At 37.6% G+C, this 18,118-nt stretch overlaps 2 protein-coding genes across 5 annotated transcripts in view; one reads left to right on the forward strand and one right to left on the reverse strand.

Annotated features, from left to right (window-relative positions):
- Nucleotides 1-15,106, forward strand: part of conu (Rho GTPase-activating protein conundrum) — a 137,504-nt gene extending 122,398 nt beyond the window's left edge. For all 3 annotated transcript variants that reach the window (XM_089727311.1, XM_089727312.1, XM_089727313.1), the window contains 9 exons: nucleotides 6,272-6,396; nucleotides 7,457-7,611; nucleotides 8,080-8,185; nucleotides 9,057-9,168; nucleotides 9,805-9,964; nucleotides 10,336-10,499; nucleotides 11,850-12,027; nucleotides 12,972-13,155; nucleotides 13,330-15,106. In XM_089727311.1, coding sequence (XP_089583437.1) covers nucleotides 6,272-6,396; nucleotides 7,457-7,611; nucleotides 8,080-8,185; nucleotides 9,057-9,168; nucleotides 9,805-9,964; nucleotides 10,336-10,499; nucleotides 11,850-12,027; nucleotides 12,972-13,155; nucleotides 13,330-13,504 — 1,359 coding nt within the window. In that variant the 3' untranslated portion in view covers nucleotides 13,505-15,106. The remainder of the gene's footprint in view (nucleotides 1-6,271; nucleotides 6,397-7,456; nucleotides 7,612-8,079; nucleotides 8,186-9,056; nucleotides 9,169-9,804; nucleotides 9,965-10,335; nucleotides 10,500-11,849; nucleotides 12,028-12,971; nucleotides 13,156-13,329) is intronic.
- Nucleotides 15,101-18,074, reverse strand: Nup43 (nucleoporin 43). Of its 2 annotated transcripts, XM_089727314.1 has the most exons (4): nucleotides 17,877-18,065; nucleotides 17,208-17,646; nucleotides 16,400-16,571; nucleotides 15,101-15,846 (listed from the first exon to the last, which is right to left on the reverse strand). In XM_089727314.1, exons 1-4 carry the CDS (start codon nucleotides 17,947-17,949, stop codon nucleotides 15,331-15,333), a joined length of 1,200 nt encoding a protein of 399 aa, XP_089583440.1. In that variant the 5' UTR covers nucleotides 17,950-18,065; the 3' UTR covers nucleotides 15,101-15,330. The 2 variants fall into 2 exon arrangements, with proteins under 2 accessions (XP_089583440.1, XP_028042121.1); XM_028186320.2 differs by having other exon boundaries at nucleotides 17,208-18,074.
- Nucleotides 18,075-18,118: the final 44 nt, after the last annotated feature.

Below are 18,118 nucleotides of genomic sequence, written 5' to 3' on the forward strand. Positions count from 1 at the left end.
TACAAATTATAGTACATATTATAATGGCAATAACGTCGAGATTAATTCGTAAATGTAGTTCTAGTTATGATCATTTTATCAAGATTCATTTATTCGCTACGTATTTTTACGTGAAACATTTTGTAGTTTTGTAGAGGCGATCGTTTAACCCGGTGTATTAGTGACACTAATAGATAAGCCGATGGACTATTAAGGCAAACTGAACACGTAGCGATGCTTTTTTTTATTTTATTTTGTTGCTTACATGGTTGGACTTGGTGTTAAGTGGTTACTGGAGCCCATAGACATTTATGACGTAAATACCGCCACCCATCTTAATATAACATAAGTTCTAAGTTCTCAGTTTTTACAGTACAACGGTTGCCCAAGCCTTCAAACCGAAACGCATTACTGTTTCACGGCAGAAATAGGCAGGGCGCTGGTACCTACCCGCGCGGACTCACAAGAGGTCCTACCACCAGTAATTACGCAAATTATAATTTTGCGGGTTTGATTTTTATTACACTATGTTATTCCTTCACCGTTGAAGTCAATCATGAACATTTGTTAAGTACGTATTTCATTAGAAAAATTGGTACCCGCCTGCGGGATTCGAACACCGGTGCATCGCTCGATACGAATGCACCGGACGTCTTATCCTTTGCCCTGCTTATTTCTGCCGTGAAGCAGTAATGCGTTTCAGTTTGAAGGGCGGGGCAGCCGTTATAACTATACTGAGACCTTAGAACTTATATCTCAAGGTGGGTGGCGCATTTACGTTGTAGATGTCTATGGGCTCCAGCAACCACTTAACACCAGGTGGTCTGTGAGCTCGTCCACCCATCTAAGCAATAAAAAATAAAAAAATGTACGTACACAGAAAAAAACGCATCGCATCGTATGTAACTGCGAATTAACACGAAACTATATCGCCTTGGCCTCGTTGCTTGATCATTTATTGAGAATTGCGTTTCATATTTACGATAGAACCGATTTATTGAATTTTAGAAAAAAAAATATTTAATTTAAACAAAAAGTATTATTACTTTAGTTTTAAATATCATACTAAATATGAAATAAGGAAGTATGTCATTAGAAATTAGATACATATTTAAACGGGTGGAATTAGTGTTAAAGCTTAAAATAAATTTGTTAAAAAGATGCACACACGTATGTATATTATAGGCACGGTACTACGGACTCAGAAATAAGTTCCGTCGAAATTTCACGTAATTAATAAAAAAAAAGCATAGAACCCATTTATTGTAACTAATCAACTGTTGATAGATAATTTCAAACTGATAGTTCAATCTACGCACAACCAGTCCCCAGTGTCACCACTGACATACATTACGAAGGGCTGTACCTAGAAGCTAAATTAAATTAATTTTTAATACGAGAATACAGCATCAACATAATTACGTTAATATTGAAGCTCAGACGAGAAAATACGATATAATATCTAAAACATAACATTAATTATATTATTACTAGCTGACCCGGCAGAATTCGTAGTGCCTCAATCGATAAATAAAATACCTAAATTTTTGTATAAAATAAACTTAAAACAAAAAAAGGAATCCGTCCGACGGGGGGCACATTAAAGGGAAATCAAAATTGTTAATTCCGATCATTTTCATATTTATCTACCTTTTAAACCTTCTCTGGACTTCCACAAATAATTTAAGACCTAAATTTGCCAAATCGGTCCAGCCGTTCTTGAGTTTTAGCGAGAGTAACGAAGAGCAATTCATTTTTATATATATAGATATGGATAACAGGCAATACCACTTACATGTGCAATGGATTTAGAAAACCTGAAGCCACTGAAGTAAGCGACCAGTGGCATCCACAAAAGCACACACGCGTATAAAGACTTATCGAACAGATTTCTAGTGTGTTGTTGCTATTCAATTTTTTATTATTCTCACGCATTCTCCTTAATCAGTCATTGTGTATTTATATATATAAAATTGGAGTGTCTGTTTGTAATATGGGAATAACCGCTTTTTACTACATGCATATGAATATATATACGGTACACACAACAAAATAACATTTTTTACAATTTTTGTCTGTCTTTCTGTCTGTCTGTTTGTTCCGGCTAATCTCTGGAACGGCTGGACCGATTTTGACGAGACTCTCACTGATAGGTAGCTAATGATATACGGAGTAACTTAGGCTACATTTTTTAAACTAGCTGCGCCTAGCGGCGTCAGCCTCGTTACGACAATAACCCTGGGTAATATCGCGGGACTCAGCTAACAATAATAAAATTAAATGTTTCCGAAGCAAAGCGAGGGCGGGTCGCTAGTGTATCTATAATTGATTCATTTTCGGAATGTCGAAATGTGTTACAGGTTACGTTATTGTTACATATCACGGTTATTGTGACGAACCTTGGGGGAGACCTCTATGTCTACCAGTGAACGTGCGTGGGATGAAAGAAATGTATCACAGAATTTACGTAACTTTAAAATTTCGCATAAATTAATTCTACCATTGCGTACATTTGGTGTCTATCATCAAAGCTAGTGCGAATTTCGAAAGTAGGAAAATATTTAATTATCGATGGATGGCGACAGAATGTTGTAAAATTTCAAATATTTAAACTAGGTATGTAGATTTCGAAAATTAAAATATCTTACTCAGTATTGATACTGATATTAAAATTACTTAAAGAAGTACTATTATTGCTACTGCCGTCCGCAGCCCTAGAAATAAAGCGTAGGGCTGTGCGGAAATACCGGAATAACAGGTACGTTGTCACTTCCGCGAGAACAGGTATTTTTGCCCATATTTATATGAACTTGAACCGAGAAATCTGTTACAATCATGATTTCATTTTACTTGTTATGGTAAAGATTAAGCGTGCTGTAGACTTTAGAAACGTCATTATAATAATGATTAATATTATAGATTTGAATTAATTTATGACGATTTTAATTGCATCATTTTTATGTTAATAATTTTCAAAGAAACATTTTTTATTTTATTTTACGATTCCTAGTGTAGTCCCAAATTTAATTGTTTTAATTTAATTCAGTTCGATTGTCATTTTATCTTTTCGCATGTCTCCGTAATCACACATTGTTATTTCTCTTTATATTCAAGTAATTTAAACGATTTGTTTTATTTCGTCATTCAGTGACACGTCCATTACCTCCTTGCATTATTTATTTTTTATTTCCATGTTAGCCAGAACACGACCTACCTAATGGAAATCGGCAATATCAGAGAAACTGGTGAAGAAGTTCCGTCTTATGGTTATTGTTTGAACCGTTATCTGCGAACGAAATATGATTGTGAATTGAATTTTACTTTTCTGCAAGTGGACGGATACAGCCTTCCAGAAATAGAATAGATACTTATAAAAATAAAGATTCAGACTATTACGAAGACGTTGCACTTTGAAATCTTTTTATAAGAAAATAAAAAATATCGTTCTCAATTAAACTTTGATCTTTTACATAATAGGATAACAAATAATAGTCACCATACAAGACATTTTTTTTGTCTATTGAATTTCTACGAAATTCATTCACCATACATGACTGCCTTGTCATTAATCTATTAGCTTTCTAAAAACTAGTATTACGTAATCTAGTCCGGACGCTAATACGTAATGGAATAGTTTCACTTTTCGATAATCTCTGTGAAAATCTTTTTTTATGTTCACCTAATGTCGCAACACTAACGAGTTTTTATGGCTATTACAATTTCGAACGCTCTATGTGCGTAGATCCAGCAACAAATGTTGATAGTAAAATACACAGTAAGAAAAAAAAACGTCCAGTGGCTGTCGACAAGTGGCGTTTTCCGCGGCCCGTGAAACCACAAGGCCTCGGATTTTCTGAGCGCCACGTCGAAGCCTAGTCTCTTTATCCTCCCGACGACGAGGGCCACTCCCGCTGTAGCGGTCTCGTTAGCGGACAATTTCACTAAACACACTAAGCACAAATTGAGTATTAACTCGTTGAGCTTCTCGCCGGATCTTCTCTACTAAGCAGGCGTACAACTCTAAATAAGTTTATGGCGATTGTACTTTGAACCACAAATCGAGATAATCACTAAGTATTGCGTTCGCCTCGGAATTGTACTAAAATCCCACTTCACGGTCATCCCTCAAGGTTGATCGTGATCCAAGTGGAGAATCCGAGCCCTTAAACTCTTAAACTTATAATATAAATATAATTAACACTTATAAAAAATACCCAAAGCATTCTTCGATATGGACTTTTACGATTTCGTTCATATTTTTTTCCGTACCTAAGCGAGGCCATTTCAGCGTAACCTTAACTAGTAGGTGAGCTCACGGGGCTCAAACCGGAGTGATGCTAACACTGACCCTAGCAAGAGCAGTGCTTCGCAGAATCTACCACCGGATCGGAAACGCGATCCACTGAGAAGATCCGGCAAGAAACTCAGTGGGCTGTGTCTATGGGTTAGTTCGCTCGTCGAGCCCTTCGGTGAGACGGTGACCGATGCTTAAAACCTGGTACCTAAAAGCACCGTTAATGGATCGGGAGGATCCGTAATGACGTGTCTTCGTTCATAAGTTCGTTCATACACTACGAGCAATATAATCGAATCGTGTGAATTCTCACATTCAAACACGTGCTTTCTAACCAACAACAAAAACGTCTTGTATGTTTAAACAATATAATTTTTGTTTTCCGCGATTAACTAATCATCGTATCGTTTAACATTCGATTTGTTGTTGATATCAAGTTGATTGCCATAACTCGTTTGCACGATGAAAGTTGATGGGGTCCATTCAGATACAAGACACATAAAGTCTCTCTAAACCCATGCAAACTAGAAGTTTTTTTTTTATTGTTAAATGGGTGGACGATCTCACAGCCCACCTTGCGTTAAGTGGTTACTGAAGCCCATAGACATCTACAACGTAAATGCGTCACCCACCTTGAGATATCAGTTCTGAGGTCTCAGTATAGTTATGGTCACAGAAATCTTTCGTTGGTAGAGCGTTATTGAAGTCTGCACTTGTGGGTACCACTATCCTGCCTATTTCTGCTGTGATACATTGCGTTCCGGTCTGTAAGGTAGTGGAGATGTTGAATACAATTACGTAAAGATATAGAGACGTAAAAATCTTCCATTACAACGATCTATTGACCATAGCCGAATCGTTTGATAGCATGAACAATATGATTAATGTTGCAATGTTCTAATGTAGCGCGCGTCTGGTCTAAACGACATTCGTGATCGTCGTGCGAATGCGAGGTAGGTACTGAAACGTACTCTGATGAAATAGTTACGAGAAAAAAAAGAAAAGAAGGTTAGGATCTATGATGCAATCGAATCTAAGCTCTAGATCAGAATCGTCTTAAGATGGGCGGAACCGTTGCGATGTCTATTGGTGTCCTATTTAACACCAGAGTCGAGAACACAGTCGTATATCTAAATGACTACAGTAAAAGCTCCTTATTCGCGCTTCCTTTATTCACGTTTTCACTATTTGCAGATTTAAAAAAATGCGACCCAATCCCTATATGAAGTCGTCGTGGCCTAAAGGATAAGACGTCCGGTGCATTCGTATCGAGCGATGCACCGGTGTTCGAATCACGCAGGCGGGTACCAATTTTTCTAATGAAATACGTACTTTACAAATGTTCACGATTGACTTCCACGGTGAAGGAATAACATCGTGCAATAAAAATCAAACCCGCAAAATTATAATTTGCGTAATTACTGGTGGTAGGACCTCTTGTGAGTCCGCACGGGTAGGTACCACCGCCCCGCCTATTTCTTCCGTGAAGCAGTAATGCGTTTCGTTTTGAAGGGCGGGGCAGCCGTTGTGACTATACTGAGACCTTAGAACTATATCTCAAGGTGTGTGGCACATTTTACGTTGTAGATGTCTATGGGCTCCAGTAACCACTTAAGACCAGGTGGGCTGTGAGCTCGTCCACACATCTAAGAAATAAAAAATAAAAAAAAATTGCGGCTAAAGATTTCATTATTCGCGGATCTTTTTTTATGTTTATGATTGAAGTATTACTGGTGGCCCGGAGGCCTTTCCAGGTTCATCAAGACAGGTGGGCGAGCAAAGGCTCAGCCAGGCCACGGATCTAATAGGTAAATCTGTACATGTACATTGATAAAAGAGATTCCAATATCGAATATCCTTTGTAAACGCGCTTTTCCATATTCACGATTTCGGTATTCACGGATATTTACGGAACATATATATCCCGCGAATAAAGAGCTTTTACTTGATGTCTATTAAAAACTGGAATATTTCAATGTGTTCATTATGTATTCGCAGAACTCAAGTGGTAGTGAACCGCGGTCGCGCAGCGCGACCCCCGACTCACTGGACTCTCTGCCGAGCGGCGGCTCCGGCAGTCCCCCTGCCGAGTGGGCCGACGGACCTACACCCACCGACTTCGTGTGAGTACCTTTAGCGGCGAAGACGACCAGCTTGAATGTAGCCGTCAGCGCTCTAGTGGCAAGGCAGCGAAGCACCAAGTAACCAACTACGCGCCAACTAGATAACGTGTTTTTTTATTTTTTTATTACTATTATTATTGCTTGGATGGGTGGACGAGCTCACAGCCCACCTGGCGTTAAGTGGTTCCTGGAGCCCATAGACATCTACAAAGTAAATGCGCCACCCACCTTGAGATATAAGTTCTAAGGTCTCAGTATAGTTATGGTCACAGAAATCTTTCGTTGGTAGAGCGTTATCGAAGTCTGCACTTGCGGGTACCACTATCCTGCCTATTTCTGCTGTGATACATTGCGTTCCGGTCTGTAAGGTAGTGGAGATGTTGAATACAATTACGTAAAGATATAGAGACGTTGCAAAGTTAAATAGATAGAGGTACAACATTGGTTAGACCATCATAAGCCATAAAAAATGTGGTACTTTAAAATTTTGGTTATTTTTTTGAGAATGGACAAGATAAGGAATGAGTATATCAGAGGAAGTGTGAAAGTAGCTCCGGTGATTGACAAATTAAAGCGCCACGGTTAGCGTGGTATGGACATGTGATGCGTAGAGAGGAGATGCATGTGACTAGGAGATGTATGGAAGTGGTAGTTAGAGGGGGAAGAGGTCGATAGAGGAAGGCATGGATGGAATCTGTGAATGATGATATGAGAGTGAGAGTGAGTGTTGAGATGACGGCTAATAGAAGAGAATGCAATAGAAAAAATCGCTGTGCCGACCCACCTAGTGGGATAAGGTGAAGAGTTTATTTTTTTGAGAATAGTGATGACACCAATGAAGGAACGTAAGATAATTTAATTGGCCTAGTAGTGAACACTAAATAGTAGTCCTCTGTACTACTATAACTTAGGGGCGTTTTTGTACTAGATATTGTGGTATTTAAGTTTTGGATCTAATTTTCAAGTCTCGTGTGTGGTGGATGATGTGATTTCCGAGATTCCTAAAAGAAAATTTTAGTTTGGGCTCGTTTTGATCATGGGCCTTCTTTAACTTTTCCAGCGAACGGTACCCGGGTACAGGCGCGCACAGTCCGCTGGCTCGCACGCCGTCCGCCCCCGCCGCCCCGCGTCGCGCCCCCGTGTCGCCCCCCCTTCCCATGCACGAACTCTTCAAGCCCAACGACCTGCACTGGGCGGACATCGCGACCAACACAGGTCAGTACCATAAACATTGCACATTTACAAATAATTATAGGGTACAATTATTGACACCCACCTACTACTTACTGCTTAAAAAATCGATAAAACCCTTTTAATTCTATAGGCAAATATGTTATGTATTCATAGTGGGAATGCATCACGTTCTAAATCGATTTCAGCAATAGAACCAGCTTCTATGGATGGTCACTGATATGTTCTCACGTGCCTGATATATAAAAGTTTACCTAAAAGATTTTCCATGTTTCAAACGAGAGCTTGTGGAGAGTACTTAACGGTAGGCAGCGACTCGACTCTGGCATTGCTAAAGTCCATGGGCGACGGTAACCGCTCACCATCAGGTGGGCCGTATGCCCGTCTGCCTACAAGGACAATGAAAAAAGTGAAGCAAATGCAAATATATGTACAAAAGTGGTCTCATCTTCAAAACCCTAAATAAAATAAGAGCTTAATACTTACTTCCAGAGGGAATCGAACTGCTAGGCTATCAACGATACGGCACTGTCCAGGGGCCGAGAATAGGGAAGGAACGAATCAACGGATCTATACTGAAAGGCAATGATCCCTTCATGTAAGTCAATCTATATCTTTTTATATCGCTCAACGAACTGCCTTTTCACATGATGATAGACCACGATTCACTGGGGTCCAAGTTTCAATTGTACCACATGTGGTTTCTATCTTAAGACCTAAAGACATGACATCTGACATGACAATGGCAACTGGTATCAACTCGAACGAGGCCCTTTGCCCAACCAAGAACACAATTAAGGAGAGTTAAATATAGTGAGTCCTCTATCGGCGTGTGATGGGGCTGATCTAATAGGACGATGTGGATGAAATCGTTTATCTTCCTTATTAGTTGGATCTATTACTAACATATAAATACTGATGTCGGGCCATAAATAGTACTGAGTGCTTTGTGTACAACTTAAATTTCTACATTTCTATTTTTTTTCCTTTGTTCAATCTCTACTTATATGTGATTTTGATGCCGGAAACATGTTTGGTTTTTGTTTTAGCTTTTTTTTTTTAATATTATATTTTTATTTTGTACTGTTGGTTTCCCAAATAAATAAATAAACAAATAAATAGAAAATAAATAAAAATATATAAATAAAAATTATAAAAATATTGATTTTAAGTTCTATTCGAGGTATAAAGAAAATAATTATTCGGGTATACATTTTTTATTATGATTTTTTTATTGATAAAAAAAACTACTGTACAAAGTTATCAACTTTATTTTATTCACAATGATTTATAAAAAATATATAATAATATACAAAGAAACAGCTATTTATATGATTATACATAAATAATAAAAATCTTACGTTACGGACGTTTTTTCCCGGTTAGGGTACCCCCTCCGCATCGTCCCACAAGGAACTTCTTTCCAAAAAATATTAAAAAAAATAGTAATAGAAAATGTAAAATTCCAGCAATAACAAGCACGCTAGCGTATCTCGAGCGAAGAGTGTGGTCTCCGCGCAGCAGCCGCTCAGCTTTGAGCACAAATTTAACTTGGACAGACAGATGATGAGTCACGACGAGGTGAGGAAACGAGAATATCAATATTCTATTATGCACAAACACCAGCCGTTGGCTTAGACGGAGACAAAAAAAAACGTTCTTTGATAGTTCAGAGTGAAACGAGTCCTTCAATGAAAATGAATGTGGGTGGAAGACCTGGCGGCTCCTGATATTACAACAACTGTAAAATAATATTTTTGTAATCGTATTTAGTTTTGTAATGCACGCAATGTACTGCAAATTTGTTATGTTATAATACTCAGGTCAATAACCCCACCGTATTATACATCATACATTGCGGGTGTCGTAAAATATACGTATTTGAATGTGACGTGTAAGCGATTCCCGCTAAGGTTATTAAGAATTATGCTGGAACTGATCTGAATGTTCAATGATTTCCAAAAAATATTAACTGGTGGTAGGACGTCTTTACTGGTGGTATGACCTCTTGTGAGTCCGCACGGGTAGGTACCACCACCCCGCTTATTTCAGAGTAGCAGTAATGCGTTTCGGGTTGATGAGTGGGGCAGCCAGCATATAAACAACAACAAAAAAATATTACGAAGGCTAGCACATTATTATAAAAAGAGAATCTGAGTTTTTGCCACAATAGTTAATTTATAGGTAGCTAGCATTACATAGGGGTGTTGTTCCCAGGATTGGCCGGAGGCGGACAGTAACGTGGACATAGAGAGCATAAGCGAGCCTCAACTGAAGCGCTTGCAGCCGCTACTGTGGTTGGAGCTCACGGCGATATTCGACAAGTACTCGCTGCCCTTCCAGAAGAGGAAGCCACCCAAAAAGAAGCGGAAGGAAGGTACGAGAAACCTAGCAGGAAATAGGAAAGCTTTTTCTTAATAATTTCAACGATCCTCTATCAAGGACCTTATAGTCTTAATAATCTTATACTGGTGGTAGGACCTTTTGTGAGTCCGCACGGGTAGGTGCCACCGTCCTGCCTATTTCTGCCGTGAATTGTGTTTTGGTTTGAAGGGTGGAGCAGCCGTTGTAACTATACTGAAACCTTAGAACTTATATCTCTAGGTGGGTGGTGCATTTATAGATGTTTATGGGCTCCGGTAACCACTTAACACCAGGTGGGCTGTGAGCTCGTCCACCCATCAAAGCAATAAAAAAAAATCCTAGTTATCCTTCGTAGTATGTGTTATAAAGGCTGGTACATTGCAGAGGGCTCCGTGTTCGGCGTGTCCTTGGAGACGCTGGTCCGCAAGGACATGATCCTGTGGGAGGAGACGTGCAGCGCGCCGAGCGTGCTGTGCTGCGTCACGCGCGCGCTGCGGGCCCGCGCGCACCACGAGGGGCTGCTCAGGGTCTCCGGGAACAAACAGAAGGTAACAACATGCTCCTCCACCACACTAGTTCTAGTGAACGTAATTCTAGCGGTAGGCAGCGGCTTGGATAGCGGTAGGCAGCGGCATGGCTCTGCCCCTGGCATTGCTGAAGTCCATGGGCGACGGTAACCACTCACCATCAGGTGGGCCGTATGCTCGTCTGCCTGAACTGTGAATAAAAAGTCAGTTTGCTATCGAGAAAAAAAAACCGTATTTAATTTCACCTCGTCTCAATCGATTTAATTATTTTTTTTCACTCATTGCTATGACGCCTGAAGGGAACAGCTGATTTCACCCAATTTTAACTTCACCGTAGCTCAGTTTTTATCGCACCGCCCAACTAAACCATTTCTCCCCAAACAATCTTACCTAACATCGCCTAAACACAGACGTCGGAGAATTTTGTTCGTGATTTATATCTGCTTTAAATGGACATTGCTTTATTAATATAGATTGACTGGTGGTAGGACCTCTTGTGAGTCCGCACGGGTAGGTACCACCACCTGCCTATTTCTGCCGTGAAGCAGTAATGCGTTTCGGTTTGAAGGGTGGGGCAACCGTTGTAACGATACTGAGACCTTAGAACTTATATCTCGAGGTGTGTGGCGCATTTACGTTGCAGATGTCTATGGGTTCCAGTAACCACTTAACACCAGGTGGGCTGTGAGCTCGTCCACACATCTAGGCAATAAAAAAAATATATATATATATATTTAATAGTTAAGTATTGAAATGAACAAGTGGCTACACAACGTGCGATCTATGGGATTGACATCAGAGAGGCCACATGACTTGTCGTTAGCTTATGTTAATATGTTAGGCGGGGGACCCTCGAAATTCTGATACCAAAGTCTACCTGAATTGAATAAAAACATTAGTTTCCCTGCGTCTGATATAAAATGAAAATAACAATGAAATTGCCAGAACCATTCCAAAATTTAAATGATTTAGGTATGTTAGGCGGGAGACCCTGGAAATTCTGATCCGAAAATCTACCTGTATTGAATAACAAAGATTATAGTTTTTCCCTTTATATTATAATACTAGCCGTATTCGCCCAATTCGCTGAGCATTTAAAATTAACATTATTATTTCTCACCCCCACAAAGATTCTCATCATTAACGCCCCCGCAACTGGTGTAGGGAGTCCAACACTCATATACAAATATTAGCCTATCCATTAAGTACATGTATTTTCTACGTGGATACCAAGTTTTAAGTCAATCGTATGCATGGTTCAGTAGTTATAACGGAACATTCGTAAAAACCACTGTAGATATATATATATTGGTATAGATAAATTAAAACCAATGAAATTGTCTGAACGATTCCAAAATTTGAATGACTTAGGTATCAGAGCTGAGTCAGCTAATAGAGCGGCAGTGGTACGAGGACCGCGGCGCGGTGGAGGCGGCCGTCTCGCTCGCTAAGGGACACGACCTCGCCGCCGTCTACAAGCGGCTGCTGCGGGCGCTGCCCCAGCCCCTACTCACGCAGGAGCTCATGAGGCTCTTCTACCACACTTATGGTGCGTATATTCAACATTGCTGCCTTTTTTGACATGACAACGTCTTAGAATTCGATGGAGCCGGCTGCACGCACGAAAAAACATGACTCATGCGGCGTTACCTCGCTCTGAGGCGTTCCATTAAGGCTTGAAGTGCAAGCGAGAACGCGCAACGAGCGACAAAGAGGCACAGTCGGCCTCCGCGTTCGGCAGCGTTCGACATCTGTCTCTCTCCTACTTGAGTGAGCGATGCATCCGCGTGGACAGCTGCTATACAATAATACATTTACATGTTTTCGTCAAGTATCAGTTCAGTGAAAAGTGAATGTGGTGTCAATTGTTTATAGCAACGATAATTGCGATAATTGAAAAATGAAACCATTCCATCAGTATTTTCTTATGACGTTGTCCGTTCAACTATCGTCAGTAGTATTGATACCGTACCGAGAATTACCGAATTTAGACGATGTCAAGAAAAGGGATGTCCAATATGCGTGTTTGAGAATGTTGCTTAATCGATTTTTTTTTTCAAAATGAACAAAAATTAAAAAAAAAAAAAAAAAAATCATAAAAATAAAGTTTAATTTCTTACGCGCGTACATAAGTACACGCACCTTTTTTTATTTTGTCTATTTAGAGTTTCTTCAGGTTTAAATGTGTAACAATGGTGATTTATTAACTGTTAGATATCTGTGAAAGTGCACAAATGTGGGAAAATAAAACAAAGTCGCTGGACGTAACTTTTCGGGATCCTCCAAAAAGTCCACTGAAAAAATCTCAATAAATGACCACCATTTTACTGAGATTATATTTCATCCCATATTATCTCGTCTCATTTCATTTCATTTCACTGCATAATATCATTTTTCATAATATGAATATAAATTAACATAAGACATGACTTAAAGGTCTAAGTTACCAGGTCATAAAATCCCTTAAAATAAAAAAATAACCGGGTGTTACAGCGCTGAGTGGATCGACCCGCGGGCGCGCCCTCAACTTGCTGGTGCTGCTGCTGGGTCCGGAGGCGCGCGCCACGCTGCGGGAGCTGCTGCGGCTCGCCAACGACATCGTCGCGCACGCGCACGCCAACAAGATGAACGAGCACAACGTCGCCATGATCATCGCGCCCACGCTCTTCCCGCCCAGGTGCGATACCAACGCTTTTATCTATATACTAGTGGTCCCGCAGTAGTCGAAATTCGACTATAATTAATTGAAATTATAAGTTTCAACATTATTAAGGTTCTGTTGTCAAAGAGTATCATACCTCTACATTCTTCAATTTGAAAATCGAATTAATTTGTCAAGTTTCCATTCCAGCCTGTTGATCAAGCAATCAGACAGCCTGGAGACGCAGCTCGCGACCGCCGCCAACAGCTGTCACGTTACGGAAGCCATGATGCGGCACTCCGAACAACTCTGGACCGTACCGCCCTCCCTCCTCGCCGCTGCTCAGAGGAAGCCGCAAGCTCATCGCAGATTACAGCACACTTGATATACAGAACAACTAGAATTGAACTGTTATTGGGTTCATTTGGCCTTGCGAAAATGGCGTAATTTTTAAAACTGACGCACTTTGAATTATTGCTGTTAAATAGTGAAATATTTTTATGACCATTCTTTTAACTGTCAAAAATTTTTAATTTTCGTTTATAGCGAGACTAGCGACCCGCCCTCGCTTCGCTTCGGAAACTGTAATTTATTATTGATTTCTCCACTATTTAATGGATGTTATTATACATATAATCCTTCCTTCCTTCTTCAATCACTCTATCTATTAAAAAAACCGCATCAAAATCAGTTGCGTAGTTTTAAAGATTTAAGCATACATAGGGACAGAGAAAGCGACTTTGTTTTATACTATGTAATGATTTACTATATTCCATTATGGTGTTCGAGATTTTGCTGTGTTTATTATTTAATCAAAAATTAGCATGCTGTTTTTTAAGTTTTGGTGAAGACTTTCGAATATTGGACAAGTCAAAAGTGATGCTTCTGGCTTGTGTGGACCAATTTAATTTTAATATTATTTTAGTAAGGTGCTCACACAAGTATTATTATAATCAATTAAGTATAATGTTAATCTAAAAGTGGCCTCTTGAAATTATGCTTTCTTGCTTTCTACCTACCTATTTATATGTTTTAAGCAAATATTCTCAGTAACAGATTTAAGAACGTTATGTAACTCATTTTGTCGAATTTCGTCACACATAACATTTTTCAACGCCCCAAAGGAAAGCATAATTTCGTTGATATTCGGTCATTTTGTGTGCTGTGCTTCATTTTATTTATAAACAATATTCCGTGGTATAAGTTATCAATGTAAAAATTTCAAAAACACGACATCACACGTCACTTAATTATTTGTAATTTTTTTACGTTTAACCCTTTGATCGTTTTACGAACAACTTTTTAAGTAGTGTGTATGCTATTTTATATTTTTGTTTCTTTTTAATATACACATTGCGTAAACATGTGAATGAGATGCCAAATAAACAGTTTTATATAATTTAGTTGATAAAGACTAACATATTTGGAATGGGGCTGCGCCTTAAGTTACTTAGAGATTCGGTGCCATTGTTTGGTTGTTTTTGCAAAAAGTTACCGTTATAAAAATTTAAATATGGTGGCGTTGATGCTTAACGTGTCTAGGTTTTTTTTTTAATTTATGATTTCTGAAAATTTTGTTTAAAAATTTCTACTCTCTCTCACAAGATGTATGATAAATGAGAACTTCACAAGTAGTATTTTTTATTGGTCATTCAGAATTCAAATATCAATTTAAGCAATCTAATAGAGTCAGCAGTCATACTCATAGTTGAATTTAGTTGATTACTACATCATCGTCGCCAAAATAAATGGTTGTTTCGACTTGGTGCCTTCATATGATATTATATACTCTACATCACAATGTAAATAAATTTTGTTAAGTGTGAATTGTATAACACGATATATTTTGAACGATTTATGTATAAAATTTTACCAATACTTTGACTAGGCATGCAAAGACTGACTTGGTGTATTATTGATAAAAATATATTATAATAAATATAAGTGTATTCGCCTTTGGTAATAAAATAAAGACATATTATTTGAACATTGTTTTTATTTCTTTTCTATGAAAAAACAGCGCTTGGTGATCTTTCTGTTGTTTTTTTAATTTTTCTTCAAATTGTAACCTCTTTTAAAATAAGGTAATTATCTTATAGAAAAAAGTGTCATTATGTAGAAATTCTTAAAAGTAAATTATTGTTATGAGTAGTATTAGGATTAATCATTAAAATCATTTAATAATGACAATAATGACAATAATAATGACAATCAATACTTCAAATTCTTTATCAAATATACGGCTTCATTATCTGCTCCACATAAAATCCTTCCCTTTTCACAATCTAAAGAGTTCAAAGCTTGATGAAATGATGGCATTAAAGAGTTAATCATCATTGTATTTTTATCTTGTAAAGGCATCCATACCAGCTGGTTGTCTGGTCCTTTAGTGCTTTTTGTAATTGTTTCCATGTTCCAATCCCAGAGTTCACCCGAAACTGCACAAGTTAGTAATTTCTGGGGATTTTCTGGATGGAATTGCATTTCGGTAACTCCACCTGTGTGTGCACTAAGGAGGGATGTAGGAAATGTGTTCATGCGTAGGTCCCAAATAGCAACAGATCCTGATTCACTGCCTGCTAGTACTATATGAGGTTGTGTTGGATGATTAATGATGCATGTCGCAGCTAACTCATCTCCAGCTAGTAAGAATGATGCAGCGGGTTTGTCTACTTCAGATCGAAGGTCCCAAATTTTGATGTGGCCTCGAATGTTACCTGTTATAACCTGTAAAAATAAAATTTTATTTGTTTCTTTTATTTATATACCCTCTGGTTCAGCCAGCTCATGCAGCTTATAATTTCATAAAATAATCAAACATTTTTTATTCTTTGATAGAAACAAGAAAATATTCTTCTTAATTCTTTACTTTTATTGTTTTTATAACAATCAGAATAATAAATAATAATAATCAAAGTTTATATGAAGATGTCAATTTTGTATGGGAATCTTGGAATTAGATAAAAAGAATTTCTGAGTAGTCCATTCGAGTTGATAAAATTATAAGAATGAAAAATTTTAAAAATTTGATACCTTTTTTTCTGTAATGAAAACTAATGTTATGATTTTATTGTCTCATATTTTTATTGTATTTAAATTATTTTTATTAACCATACAAGTAATTTTGATACTTGTCTTTGAATCGCTATGTCTGTCTATGATGTCTATGACTGTATGTATGTCTATGAACCGAAGAAAACATCATTTGATTTGGTCATTCTATATTTAAAAACTAAAACTTAATCTCTGTTAATCAAAAAGTTAGAAATTAAGCATTTACCTCTGTGTGTTTTAAATAACAAATGGAATGCAATGAACAGCTATCAGCCCCTTTGATTGTACGGTTGACTTCACCCCTTCGGCCACTCAATATGTTCACATTGCCATCCTCACCAATACTAGCTATGTCTCCTTCATATGTATCCAAAGATGTTGCAGAGCATTTTGTATTACTGAAATAAAGCATTTGTTACGAGTTAAGAATTAGTTATGTGTGCTATTTTCAAATAATTCAAACACTTATCAGTTATTTCGTTTTTTTTAAAAGAACTGAATGTGTAGCAGTTTTCTAGAAAATGACATGATTGGCAGCTTCATGGGTAGGAATATTCCAAAAAGTATACAATTATACATTTTTTTCTTTGGTGGTTACAATATCAGGTAATAAAACTTTGATGTTTCATTGTAACATTGGTGTAGATATTTTGTAGCATATATTAAAATTCTTATAATAAAAAGGCATAAAATTCATCTTAAAAATTAGGAAAGATTGAACAGAAATTGTTATTGTTGATAAAATATTAGATATAAATTGTTGAAAACATTTTATAGTATGTTTACTCAAATAACGTAATTTACATCTTAAGGTACTTGATGATAGAATTGGTAATTAATGATTTGCTGACTGGTAGAATGCATTGAGAGTGATATGGATAGCTGGCTCGATGTTTGGTGTGTGTGCCTATTGTTACCATGCTGTGCCAAAGCAGTTACAACATAACACCTGACTTCAGTATGCTCTGGTTTTCGTGAATTGTAGTTTTAACTGCTTTAACCTTTTAGTAGTTTAAAAAAAACTAGAACCTCACCCGTAGTTATGTAAAGACTTCCAGGAAAATATTTCTTTTAGTGGTGTTTGTTTATCATAAGCACTAATTTCAAGTATTTTTACATCACCATTAGATATTGAAACGGCTATTTTGTTTTTTTCCGTGAATTTTATTTGTGTAACATCATCATCTACTGGATACTTGGTAAGGGCACGAGGATATTCTACCTCTTCGTCTTCGTTAACACTTTCAAAAGTCCAAACTGTTATTAAGTTGACCTCATCATCCCAACTACCGGTGAGGAAACATTTTGTTTCAGCATAATCTTCAGGAATCCATCTGACTTTATTTATTTTTTGAGAAACAAACGTTCCTTGAATATCTATTGACATTTTTGTATACAAATGGGTCATAAAATGAACAAGAACACAACATAAGATAAATAAACACACTTCCCTGTTTCTGGTGCTTTTCTGTGAGGTGTAAAGATTTTTTTAAAAGGATTTTATGACCAGGTAACTAAGACCTTTAAGTCATGTTTTATTTTAATTTTAAGTATTATTTTCATGAAAAATGATAATATGGAGTGAAATGAAATGAAATGAAGATGAGTAAACTGAGACATTAATCAACTGGGATGAAATTAAATTAAATGATATGAGATGATATGGGATGACATACAATCTCAGTAAAATGGTGGTCATTTACTGAGACTTTTAAGTGGACTTTTTTGAGGATCCCGAAAAGTTACGTCCAGCGGCTTTGTTTTATTTTCCCACATTTGTGCACTTTCACAGATATTAAACAGTTAATAAACCACCATTATTACACATTTAAACCTGAAGAAACACTAAATAGACAAAATAAAACAAATCACACAACTTCACTCCTCGCGTTCCCGCCAAAAAGTCTAACAATACTTAAGTGTATACCCATAGACATTTAAACCT

Source organism: Bombyx mandarina, chromosome 05 (genome assembly GCF_030267445.1).
Source record: "Bombyx mandarina strain Sakado chromosome 05, ASM3026744v2".
NCBI classification, from domain to species: Eukaryota; Metazoa; Arthropoda; class Insecta; order Lepidoptera; family Bombycidae; genus Bombyx; species Bombyx mandarina.